This window comes from Etheostoma cragini, chromosome 18 (genome assembly GCF_013103735.1).
Source record: "Etheostoma cragini isolate CJK2018 chromosome 18, CSU_Ecrag_1.0, whole genome shotgun sequence".
NCBI lineage: Eukaryota > Metazoa > Chordata > Actinopteri > Perciformes > Percidae > Etheostoma > Etheostoma cragini.
Genome location: NC_048424.1, coordinates 16,017,540 through 16,030,135, shown reverse-complemented (window position 1 = coordinate 16,030,135; position 12,596 = coordinate 16,017,540). Strand labels below are relative to the sequence as shown.

General features: G+C 41.6%; 1 protein-coding gene across 3 annotated transcripts in view; it reads right to left on the bottom strand.

Annotated features, from left to right (window-relative positions):
* Positions 1–12,596, bottom strand: part of nt5dc1 (5'-nucleotidase domain containing 1) — a 74,290-nt gene that overhangs the window by 27,994 nt on the left and 33,700 nt on the right. For all 3 annotated transcript variants that reach the window (XM_034901009.1, XM_034901011.1, XM_034901010.1), the window contains one exon: positions 3,569–3,743. In XM_034901009.1, the coding sequence (XP_034756900.1) occupies positions 3,569–3,743 (175 nt within the window). The remainder of the gene's footprint in view (positions 1–3,568; positions 3,744–12,596) is intronic.

The window sequence follows — 12,596 nt, the reverse complement described above, 5'->3', positions numbered from 1 at the left end:
CGTAATGGAAAACCAAAAAAAGCGAGTAGACCCGAGGCGAGTCAAGTAGATACCACGCAGTGGAAAACCGCCATAATATTTTTCATATGATGAAACAGCTTACCATACTGACTCAGAATGCCTTATATAGACTCATATCACAGTTTAGTCATACTAGGACTTGCATCACAAATGTTATTTGCCATGAACTTTTCTTTTCTTGTATTCAACCTTGACTTGTATTAAACAAAAAAGTGATCAATTATTCCAATTGTTAAATGTTGCTATTTAAGTAAAAATGTAATAAGCAGCAACTCATGTGCCAAGCACAGGTACAGCTTCATGCCACAGTAAGTATAGTCAAAATTCTGAAATATGCTTTTATGCCTACAACGGAGGCTAGATTCAAATCAGAAATATTGCTTTCACATGTTCAGCATTTAGACAACTTCAGCAGTGAAGTTGTCTAAATGCAGTTGAGGATGTCTTGAAGTTGGTTATGATGAGTCACAGCTGAAGTAAAGATACATGACTCTAATAACTTGAGTTATTAGAGTCTAAAGTCCATTTTAACAATGCTTATCTTGAAGGAGTTGTTACTGGTTGGATCTAGGGATATAAACATAAAACTACTTGTGACATCAATAGATTTAAGGTATTAAGGATTTAGACAAAAATGTGTTGAAAGTCTAGATCAATCCATCTTACCATTTGGAATGTAACTGCAGTAAGTTGAGGTTAATTGTACACAGTGGGAGACGATTCTTGGCTCTGTCTGGACTGGAATCACAAGTTCAACACATCAGAGGACCTAACAACAACTAACAAATAAAAACTAGCGTGCAGCATTCCAGCAATAAATGCCTTCATCCAGCCGTGCCAAACAGCAGCAGCGTCTGCAGTATTGGCCAGGAGCCACGTGTCAGACAGCTCTGGCCTCGTTGTTCTACTTCTGACAGCTGACTGTCCCAGGTGGTGGCTTTTCTAGAAAAAGAGATACTGTGTAGTGACGCAGGAGAGAGCCCCTTTCACAACAAAGTGCTTTCTTATCAGGCTTATTTGGTCCTGTGCTTGCTGAAGAAGAGGAATCTACACAAACTTTAGGTGTAGGAAAAACAGGAAGGATCTTAAAGCATGGCAACCATATGTGGGAACCAAGCCCACTTCTTCAACAACAACAACAACAACAACAACGACAACAACAACAACAACGAGGTGTTAGGGTGTGATCTGGCAGGTGGGAGGAACCCTATGATTCCAAACAGATGTAAAGAACAGCAGGAGCAACTGGCAGGAGTTTTCATTAATACCAGAGTCTGACGCAGATATGCCACATTAAACACACCGCGGCTAGCTTTGCTTCTAGCTAACTTCACAGATAACTATTAAGAAAAAACAGCATCGCCAATCTGTTCCTACCAATTACTCTTCGTCTAGCTCAGCTGAAAACAACAAAGTCGTTCACTTAGCGATCCTGTTTGTTAGCGGTAGGCTACTGACAAAGTGATCCTCACCTGTTTAACTGACATTAGCAGATAGTATGTGACTGTCCTGCTATTATTATAGACATGTGAACTCACCACAGACCCTTGCTTTGTGGATGAACTCACTGTGTGCGCGCTGCTGAGAATGAACAGCGGTAACACTGGAACGATATGTAAACAAACGGGACACAATGATATATGAAATTGCCAATTAGAGTTACCTTTCTTATTATTCAAGGTGCCGGAACGAGAACTTTAACCCCCTGATGACAACCTGTGGCCTAACTTCCTTTTGTAACAATCACAACATTAATCTGCATCCCCTGATCCTTGTATAGCAATGACTTGAACATGGTTTTAGCACACTGACTTATTCACAGCTGGGGATCTGACTGCTCTGCTCAGGAGGCGACATATGCTGCAAAGTGCAGGAGGTCACAGACACAGGAGGGCCGGGGGTGGGGGGGGCAGCCAGTGAAACAGCAGGGGAGCAAGGGAAAGGGGTGAGGAACAACAGCAATGACCCTGCCGCTTGCTGCTCCAGAGGAAATGGTGAGGGGGGGGGGGGCACATGAGATCCAGAGCAAAAGAAAACTGCTTTACCTCGACAGGCTTTTTGCCTCTGCCGGACCATAGAGAACAATCAGCTCTGAGCATGAAAAGTGAAAATCAAACCACCGATGCAAGGCGAGTGCAGCGTAAGATAACAACAAGGGCTTATGATTATTGGGCTTATGTGAATAACTGCATATATGCGCTTTATCCAACCTAAAGCACTTTACTGGCCAGCACTTAACCTGATGATATTGTTAACCTCTTTAAACAGCTATTTTTGTATCCTGAGTGTGTGTTCGGGAACAGTTTTTCATTCATGAAAGACCGGACAATAACTTTGTATGTGAACATGCAATAACATTAAAGGCATTCTGTTCTATTCTATTAAAGCACAGCAGCAAAACAGACATTGTGTGTTTTTAGGGCTCTCTTGCTGCTAGATGGAGTGTATAACAGGGCTAAGGCAGCAAAAATACACCTGTAGCACAAAACCAGTGTTTAACTCTAAACAGCTTGCTAAAACAACAATCCCTTTCCATGCACGCCTACAATCCCAAAATCAAGTGCTGGGTGTTTTTAACGGGCTGGGAAGAAATGTGTGTGAAAATGTGAGCATACAGGCCTTAGTGATCATGGGCCTTGACTGAAGTGTATTTCACAGGTTGTGCCCTGTATATTTCTTCATTTACTGAAGTAGCTTTGTTCTGAACTTTAAAGCTAGCTAATTTAAAAGTTAAAATCTACTTAGGTTGTCAGCTAGAAAGTGACAAAGAATATTTTGTCAATCTGTTGGGTAAAAACAACACTGATCTTAAACATCTTAGTACGCATTTTAGTAAAATAGAAAACCAAAAAATTGTGATTTTAATGCTTTTTTGGCCACAGAACAAGCTGTCACCAAACATATTATCATGATTATCACATCATTCGTCCACCAATATTCTTCACTAGTGTGAAATGAGTTGTGCTGCTTTTTCCTTAAAGGTCCCATGGCAGGAAAATGTCACGTTATGAGTTTTTTTTTTAACATTAATGAGTTCCCCCAGCGTGCCTATAGTCCCCCAGTGGCTAGAAATGGTGATAGGTGTAAACAGAGGCCTCGGTATCCTGCTCGCCCTTTAAGAAAATGAAAACTCAGATGGGCCGTTCTCCTTATGACCTCATAAGGGGCAAGGTTACCTCCCCTTTCTCTGCTTTGCCCGCACAGAGAATTTGGCCCACCCATGAGAGAGAGACTTTGTGGCTTTTAAACAAGCAAAGTGTCAGTTGGTCAAGGCCGCACCCCCAGCCTCCACCTTGCCTCAAAAGCTGCAGGCTCAGACATGGCACATACTTTCATCATTGTGGGACTGGCTCTAGTGGCTGTAGTTCTGCACCAAGGCTAAATTTTGGGAAAGAGTCTTCAGATACAGTATTAAGGGACCACTAAGGTCTATATAAAAGAGACTTCAGATACAGTATTAGGGGACCACTTAGGCGTATATGAAAGCATCCAAAGTGCACCATGTCATGGGACCTTTAACAAAAGGCAGGTGTGAAAGCCTCCTTACCCCAGGATGTGTTCACAGATAAGCCTGCAGTAGTCACTGTGGGAGCTGGTGATGAGGAGGAGGACCTTCCCGGCGCTCTTCATGCTGCGTAGCCAGGTCTTGACCGAGTCGGAGCAGGGCTGCAGGTACCGGCCCGGGTCCCTCTTCACACTGGGGAAGTACGTCCCTGCATCCTCTGTTCCCAGACACATAAACATAGTCAGACAACCAGCTCTGATCTTAAAGACATTACCGATGGGACTACCATGGTTTTGAAGATTTTAAGAAATGAATCATATGTTAAGGTCTTGGGAGTCACCAGATCTCAGCCAAGTTGAACTATGGGAGATGTTGGACCAATGTGTGCCAACACTCTCCAACACCATCATCAAAACACCAAATGAAGGAATATCTTTTGAAAGAATGCTATACTGAACTGATGATCCAATGCTGTACTGTACAAGTACATTTCTACATCTCCAAACAAGCTGAGCACAGATACAAGTCAGTGTAGCCAACATCAGACATTTAGGGGACACAAACAGAAGAAAAACACATTATTGAGTACAAGCGATTTCAAAATTGTAATTTGACCTGAGTTAATAGAAATGATAGATTTAAGAGTTGCGAGAAAATGTAGTCTGTACAGGATTACGTTGCATTTTAAAGAAACTTTGTCAAATAATGAAATCTAAACATTAAAATTAATTGGTGCATGGAAGATGTTGAAAAACCACAACTATTTTTATATTGCTATCTTAACGAATGCACATTTGGGTGCTTAAGATGAGCCTTTAAATGGGTGAAACAAACCAATAACAAAGGAAGAGGCTCTTCACGGAAGCCTATAAAACATAACCCTGATGAGTGTTTTTTTAGGAGACAGACATCAAAGGACACATGGTTCAATTTCTTACTATTAAAACTAAATGTTTACAGATTGAGCCAATGGTGAATCATGGCTAAAGGTTTTGTACATGAGCTGCTGGGTTTGTATGCCAAACAGGCCTGAGCGGATGGATTCTGCTTACAAATCACAAAATATATTGAGGCCCACATGGGCAAAATCCACAGTAAATTTAAAGGTCCCATGGCATGAACATGTCACTTTGAGTTTTTCAAAAATTAATATGCGTCCCCCCAGTCTGCCTATGGTCCCCCAGTGGCTAGAAATGGTGATGGGTGTAAACCGAGCCCTGGGTGTCCTGCTCTGCTGTTGAGAAATTGAAAGCTCAGATGGGCCGATCTGGAATCCTGCTCTTTATGAGGTCATAAGGGGCAAGGTTATCTCCCCTTTCTCTGCTTTTCCCACCCAGAGAATTTGGCCCACCCATGAGAGAAAGAGACTTCATGGCTTTCAAATGAGCAAAGTGGCAGTTGGCCAAGGCTGCAACCATCGCCTCCACCTTGCCCTTCAGGTCTCCTCCTCAAAAGCTACAGACTCAGAAATGGCACATGCTAAGGAAAGCTCATTGTGTGACTGGCTCTAGTGGCTGGAATTCTGCACAAAGGCTGAATTTTGGGAAGGGACTTTAGATACAGTATTAGGGGACCACTAAGGCCTATATATAAGAGACTTCAGATACAGTATTAGGGGACCACTAAGGCCTATATATAAGAGACTTCAGATACAGTAGTAGGGGACCACTAAGGGTATATAAAAGAGACTTCAGATACAGTATTAGGGGACCACTAAGGTCTATATAAAAGAGACTTCAAATACAGTATTAGGGGACCACTAAGGTCTATATAAAAGAGACTTCAGATATGGTATTAGGGGACCGCTAAGGTCTATATAAAAGAGACTTCAGAGACAGTATTAGGGGACCGGTAAGGTCTATATAAAAGATACTTCAGATACAGTATTAGGGGACCACTAAGGTCTATAGAAAAGCATCCATGTCATGGGACCTTTAAACTTTCTGTTGAGAGTGAGACATGTTTACAGCTAAGATTTTGTTCTGCTTAATCCTCCACAGATTCATATATTAACGGAGGTAAAGGGGGGCTCAGGTTCATGCGCCCCACTTCTGAGGCACCGTCAATGGCCTATCCTCACTTTGAAGCCCGCCAGCTGCCCTTCAGTACATCCTGTCAGCATACTGTACAGAGCTAAATATAGCAGCGCTCTGATCTGTGTTACACAATCCCAGACATCACAGAATGAAACTCCTTACCTACTGTTCTCAACAAAGACCCATAGATATAAAAATCAACGAACAGAACATAACAAATTTATGGAAAAGAGGCCCTTGCTCCCGATTGGCAACATATAACGATACGCCCATGTTTGAAGACTACTGGTGGTTTTTCTTGGTAACAGAAGGAAATGTGATAAAATGTTATCTTGAGGGTTTGGAATGACAGGAAATAAGAATTTTTCAACCCTGAAGAGTTACAGAGTAAAGCACTTCCCGCTCCTCTGCTATGCAATTACTTGGGAATGGCATGACCTAATGATATGCACAGAACAAAAAATGAATTCAACCTTGAGACATGTGCAACCTTATCAAAACAGAAAACTGAGGTGACCTGTACATGGTATTTGCTCTCAAGCTTAAGAGGGTAACCAATTAGTGGGAAGTGGCGTGGCTTCTTTCACAGGCCGGAGAAAAGAGGGCTTAGGAAAACAGGGAAGGGCGTGGATGAGTGCTGTGTATTCATGAGCTTAGGTGTTTACCATGGCAGAGAGCGTCGGCCTCGCAGGAGCATCACTGGGCCCTCAGAGCGACATAGACACAGTCAGACACTCCAGAGTGTTCGGAATCAGTTTTTTTTTAATTCAGTTCTGTTGTTTATGGATCAGCTTGAATAGCAAAAAGCTCCATGGAATTACATGTATGTAGCAAACCACAAACACAGATCTGAAGCTTTGCAAAGACCTTGTCTCACTATCCAGACCTTCCTCCACAGCGCTGTGGCGGAAGGTCTGGAGTCCACACAACATTCCTGGATGTGTTTACTGGAATTTCTTTAAACCAATCACACTTATCTTAGGCGGTGCTAAGTGCTGAATGGTGCAGCGGGAATGCTAATTTTGATTTTTTTTCTATCGATCGGTTCACAAGTACAGTAGTATGAAGTCCATGAACGTATTCCTTGTTTTTGTTTAGAGTACAGACGATGATTACAAGCAGAGGGATAAAATGGCCTCCTAGCTGTAATTTCACCTCTTGTTAATAACATTTCAGTCTTTTTGGAACTCTTTTTCATTGTGAAGTAAAAAGCTCTGCGTTGTTAACCCAGCACAGAGAAACCGAACAGATGCTCATTGTGTCTTTCCTACTTTCTAGAGCACAAATACATTGAATCCTTTGATATCAGAAATAACGGGCACCGACTTCTGTCTTCTTTGAAATTTCTAAATAACAACCATTTGTTGTGCATGAAACTAGAATGTGGATGATAGATTAACGGAGCTCTGGAAATCCTGCAGTGACAGTTTGAAATGTTTGGACATGCTACCCTCTTGTGGTGCAAAACAGGGCTAGCATGGTGGAAGAAAAGGCTCTTTTTTGTTTGACAGCAGTAGAGGGCTCTAACCAGAGAAGAGTAGTCTACATAATATGCAAGTATATGCAGTCTACCCTAAGCTCCAGAATTCCCATATACCCACTTTAAAATGCCCAATGACACGCAAGAACATACTTTCCATTATATTTGATATATTTTTAATTGTCATGTGTGTTCTTTTTCTTTGCATTGGCTAAATAAAGATATTTTCATCGTAAATCTGTGCATTAAAGTGTATCAAAATGCAGAAAATGAAGTTGCTGAAGCTCTAAACTTCCCTTGTTGAGGACATCCAGACCCCTACTATGATACGCCCCTCCCCCTTCTCCAAAGGCAGATCCTGGCCCATATATTTAGGCTATAGGCCAATGTATAGACAGTAGAGTATACGCACTACAATAAATTAGACTACACCACTGATGATGACAGGGACAAACGAGGTAAAGCTAAGATCCTTATCAGGAGCCCCAAATTCACACCTTTGAATGTGTCTTAGATGTAAACATTTGATTCTGACTTCCACCAAATTACTTCAGAAGTATTCATTGTATATACACAGAAGATTACACCTTTAGCTAAACAGAAAAAGCCGGTTGGCACATCAAGGTTTTTGCCATCAGTTAGTGGGTCTGTTCCTCCTCTGGGACCCTGCAGAAAATCCTGTCCTGCCTCATTACCCACATCCAGGGGTAAACAACTGACCTCGCCACCATCTTCTGTGTTATTTGATCAAATACCATGCTGCAGAGATACACTGCAGAAGTTTTATTCTACTGGGACCTGAAATGTACCACCCAAGTACACAGCTGAAGCAAGGTCCCGGGAAAGGGTCCACCCATGTCATTTCCAAGCAGGACACCAAAAATGACAATAAATGAACGCAAGAAGGATGAAGGTTGCCCCTTAAAAGGAAAGATATAAACCAAATTGCAAGGCTGTGATGAGATTTCTTTTAATCTGCATCCAGCTTTTAATCTGGATCCACATTGGTTGGCAAAACACCCTTCCTAAAATCCTATCTTCCTTCCCTCTAGTAAGTGTCCATTTTGAATTCTAATTTGTGTCCTTGTGGTAATTATTATTGATCCTAAAAAATTAAGGTTACATAAAAGTATTTTGAGGGCATTCGCGTTTATCTACAGGTAAGATAAAGGATTGGATAACAAACATGAGGAGAAGATAGGGAGATTTTTGCGACTTTAGTCTTTGGCCTAACTTGAAATTGGCTGTGGATATCTGGGAGAGATGAACTTCTATATCCAAACTTTTACAGTCCTGAACCCCTTCAGACTGTAACCCTCTGAGGACGACTGAAGCCTAGGCCCGTCAAAACGATGTTCTTTCAATGTCTCTAATAACATTAAAGCAATAACACAGCGCAGAAAGGTGGTGGGCTATTCCTGGAATCAGCTGAATCTCTATACTCCTAATCATAAACCACTCCCACAGTGGATTAAGAGGCAGGAAAAACAGCTTGCGACGGGCCATCTGCCTGTGTATAATCGGTGAACTTACATGTATGTCGTCCGTTTTATGAACCCAATATTTTGGTTAAAGCTCTTTGGATGATTTTATATAGACCTTAGTGGTCCCCTTATATTGTATCTGAAGTCTCTTTTATATAAATGTAAATGTGCTGTATTTATATAGCTCTTTTCTAGTCTTAACAACTACTCAAAGCGCTTTATATATCATACAGGAACCATTCACCATTCACACACATTCATACACTGTGGCCGAGGCTGCCGTACAAGGCGCCACCTGCTCATCAGATAAACACTCACACACATTCACACTCCGATGGCACAGCATCGGAGGGTAACTTGGGGTTCAGTGTCTTGCCCAAGGACACTTCGACACGGGACTGCAGGGCCAGGGATTGAACCACCAACCTTGCGATTGGCAGGCAACTTAAAAACTTTCTAAAAACTAATTGTTTTGTAAAAACAATGCACATCACGTCAGTCAGATCTTTATTGTGTTAGTAAAAAAAGTAAATTAAATAAATGTTCTCTTTTTTCTGCCTTCCGTCTCTTTAACTTTTAGCTGGAAACGGATATAATGTAGTCACCATCAGCGGTACCGTATTAACAGACAATATTAAGGTCAATCATTGATTAAAATAAAGAAGTATCGAGTTTAGGGAAAAGAACTAGTTATAAAAATCATCGCCCAAAAAATTTGATTTACGATTTCCCCCCCCCGCCATACTGTACCAGACAGCCATTCTTTAGAAGGGACATGCTTCTGGTGATGACCAGAGCTCCATAGACTCCCTGTCCGTCCAGGGGAGACACAGAGTCAGACGGTAGCTGTTCATAGCTGCCTCTATCATAGTCACTATGCATCCACTGAGCCGTGGTCAGCCAGTGTCCTTTCACCGCCCACGTGCTCCAACAATACGTAGCCATGAGGCCAAGCCTCGTACCTCATACATGTTAAACATCCTATGCCTCGGTTGCATTTTTTTAATTTGAGGCTTGACTTTACAAAAACACATTTTCCACAAGTCCCAGACCTTCATGGGTAAATATGAAGAACTTTACAGAAGCATGAAAATGGACTTGTCCAACCTGTTTTTATCATTCCGGTGGGCTTTCAGAGCCAAAATCAGGTCTTCAGATGATGGTTGTTGAGATGACACGTGGTAAGCATTCTACGAAGCAGACTGAACCTTTCAGAAGTGTCATGTGTAATCTGCACGCTGCCAGGCTAAAGAAATGCAATCTGTAAATGAAAACTGTAATGTTGTCAATGCTAACAGGTTGATTATTATGTTAATAGTCCCATGACATGGTGCTTTATGGATGCTTTTACATAGACCTTAGTGGTCCTCTAATACTGTCTCTGAAGTCTCTTTTATATAGACCTCAGTGGTCCCCTAATACTGTCTCTGAAGTCTCTTTTATATAGACCTCAGTGGTCCCTTAATACTGTACCTGAAGTATCTTTTATATAGACCTTAGTGGTCCCCTAATACTGTATCTGAAGTCTCTTTTATATAGACCTCAGTCACTAGAACCAGTCCCACAATGAGCTTCCATTAGTATGTGCCATTTCTGAGTCTGTAGCTTTTGAGGAGAAGGGGGGGCAAGGTGGAGGCGGGGGTGGCAGCCTTGACTAACTGCCACATTGCTAATTTGAAAGCCACGATGTCTCTCTCTTATGGGTGGGCCAAATTCTCTGGGCGGGCAAAGCAGAGAAAGGGGAGGTAACCTTGCTCTTTATGACCTCATAAGAGGCAAGATTCGAGATCGGCCCATCTGAGCTTTCATTTTTCAAGACAGAGCAGGACACCCAGGGCTTGGTTCACACCTTTCACCATTTCTAGCCACTGGGGGGCAGTGGGCAGGCTGCGGGAACGCATTTTAATGTTAAAAAAACTCATAAAGTGACATGTTCATGCCATGGGACCTTTAAATATCTGTTATAGGTTTGTGTTAAAGGTTCTGTTGTTTTTATAGGGCTGTCAATCAATAAAAATATTCGATTGATTGTATGATTGTCCATTTACAACTTGTGATTAATGGCAAAATAATCACACATTTTGTATCTGTTCTAACTGTACTGTATTTAAATTTTTTAGTTTTTTTAAAGTTTTTAAAAATCATTACATCTGACAAATGTACTTGCTTTGGGTGTTTAGTAGCAGTCAACAAATTTAAACAGGAAGTGACGTCAGAACTGAATTCAGATTTACTGGATCCAGTAACTTCAGACCGGGATCTCAGGTATGATCCATTACTTCATGCATAATTGTCCAAAAACTATGGAAATGATTCTAGCTAGAAGTTGCAGCTGTTACCACATTTGACTTTAGTTGAAACTGTCCTTTAACTGTACTCACCCTAACCCTAAAAAAGTTTCAGTTTGTTGGTCGGGTAAGTCAAGGCTTGGCACTCAGTGTAACCTCCCAAAGAACAACTTCCTATTTGCATAAATCCATTCCGGTCTTCTCTGTCTAGCATTAGGCTCAGGGTAATACTGTGGTGCATTCTGGGAGAGAGAAACATGTGATTACACTATAAGTCACGCAGAGAAAAGCATATTTAAAACTCTGCTTGGGCCACCATCCCCGGTGCCAGCGTATGTGGCGTAAAATGTGACTCTGCAGGCTCTGGCTGTGAATGCAGGACTGAAGTGCCCTGAGCGCCCGCAGGCCTGTGGCTGGGCACCGGGCCTGGGCTGGAGAGCTGCCCAGCGTCACAGAGAGAACCACAACCGGCAGCAACTCAATCTCTCTCACACATCAAAGGCAGCTGACAGGATACGCAAATCAACAGTTGCAGTGCAAATTAGTGCTGAGCACGGGAGCGTTTCACAAACAGCCACACCAAATGTGATGAGGGGACGGACTCTGGAGGCCGAGTTAATGAGCAAGGAAGGTAAAGGCTATCAAAACAAATATCAAAAAAGCTACATTTATCCATTTCCTCCTTATAGTCAATAAACATCAAGCTCCGTACATATAAAGCACATGCAGACGATCTCTGCAAGCAAGCTATAATCTCAGGTTCTCTGTTAAAAAAGGCCTCCAGACGAGCTGTGTTTCCCAGCACCTGTTGGAACTACGTGGAAAACAGAGGCCGGGCCATAATGTCGGTGGACTTTCCATTTTTAGAAGAATGACCGCAAATTGCTGCATCGTGTCCCTCCTGGTGCACGCAGTTATTTTACGTCTTTGTCCTGTGACTGAGGAGGAGAATCTTGAAATGATAACAAAAATGCAATAAAACTGAATAATAACCCTGGCCAAAGGGAGCGTTCTAAGTCTATGAAGTTGTTGTCCTATTATATAAAATCGACAGAGTATTTCTTTAGTGTTTAATACATAGTAGATTTTACATTTTTCTCTTAAACAGTACATATGTATATTAAACTACAATATCAAATGTTTAGAGCTAAATTCAAACAAAATGTTGAGTGTAGGGGTTTTCTGTTTAGGTGGAGTGGGCCTTAACCAATCAGAACTAAGCTGTGTTGCAGGCTACTTTTTGCAATTGTAGCCAAATACATAATCATGATTGTTTTGATTAATATTAAGATCGTAAGAAAGATTATTTATCACATTTATATATTGATTTAAATCTAAATTAAATGTGAAATGTAGGCATTTATTCCGATTTCTGGATCATAGCTAATATCTTCACCAAATGAACTAAAAATGTGGTCTCTGTTTGAGCTGCTGTAATGTGTCTCATCTTGATGACGTGGTACTAACTGAGTTTGGTAGATTGCCGCTTTCATCGGTACGGTCCGGTATTTTGAGCATCAAAGACTTTATTTCCTGCATTCTGATTAATTTTTGGGAACAAATTAATGGTGAAAACGTCTTAAATTATTTCAAGGAAAATACTAAATTCTGGTGCCAGGTAACAGTTCAAATTAAAGCTGCAAGCAGCCTTGGACAGGTTTTTCCTCACCACTATCACACTGGATTGCTTGCTGTGAAGGGAAATTCTAGAATTGTTGGGTCCTTGTAAATTATAGAGTATGGTCTAGAGCTACTCTATCTGTAAAGTGTCTCGAGATGACT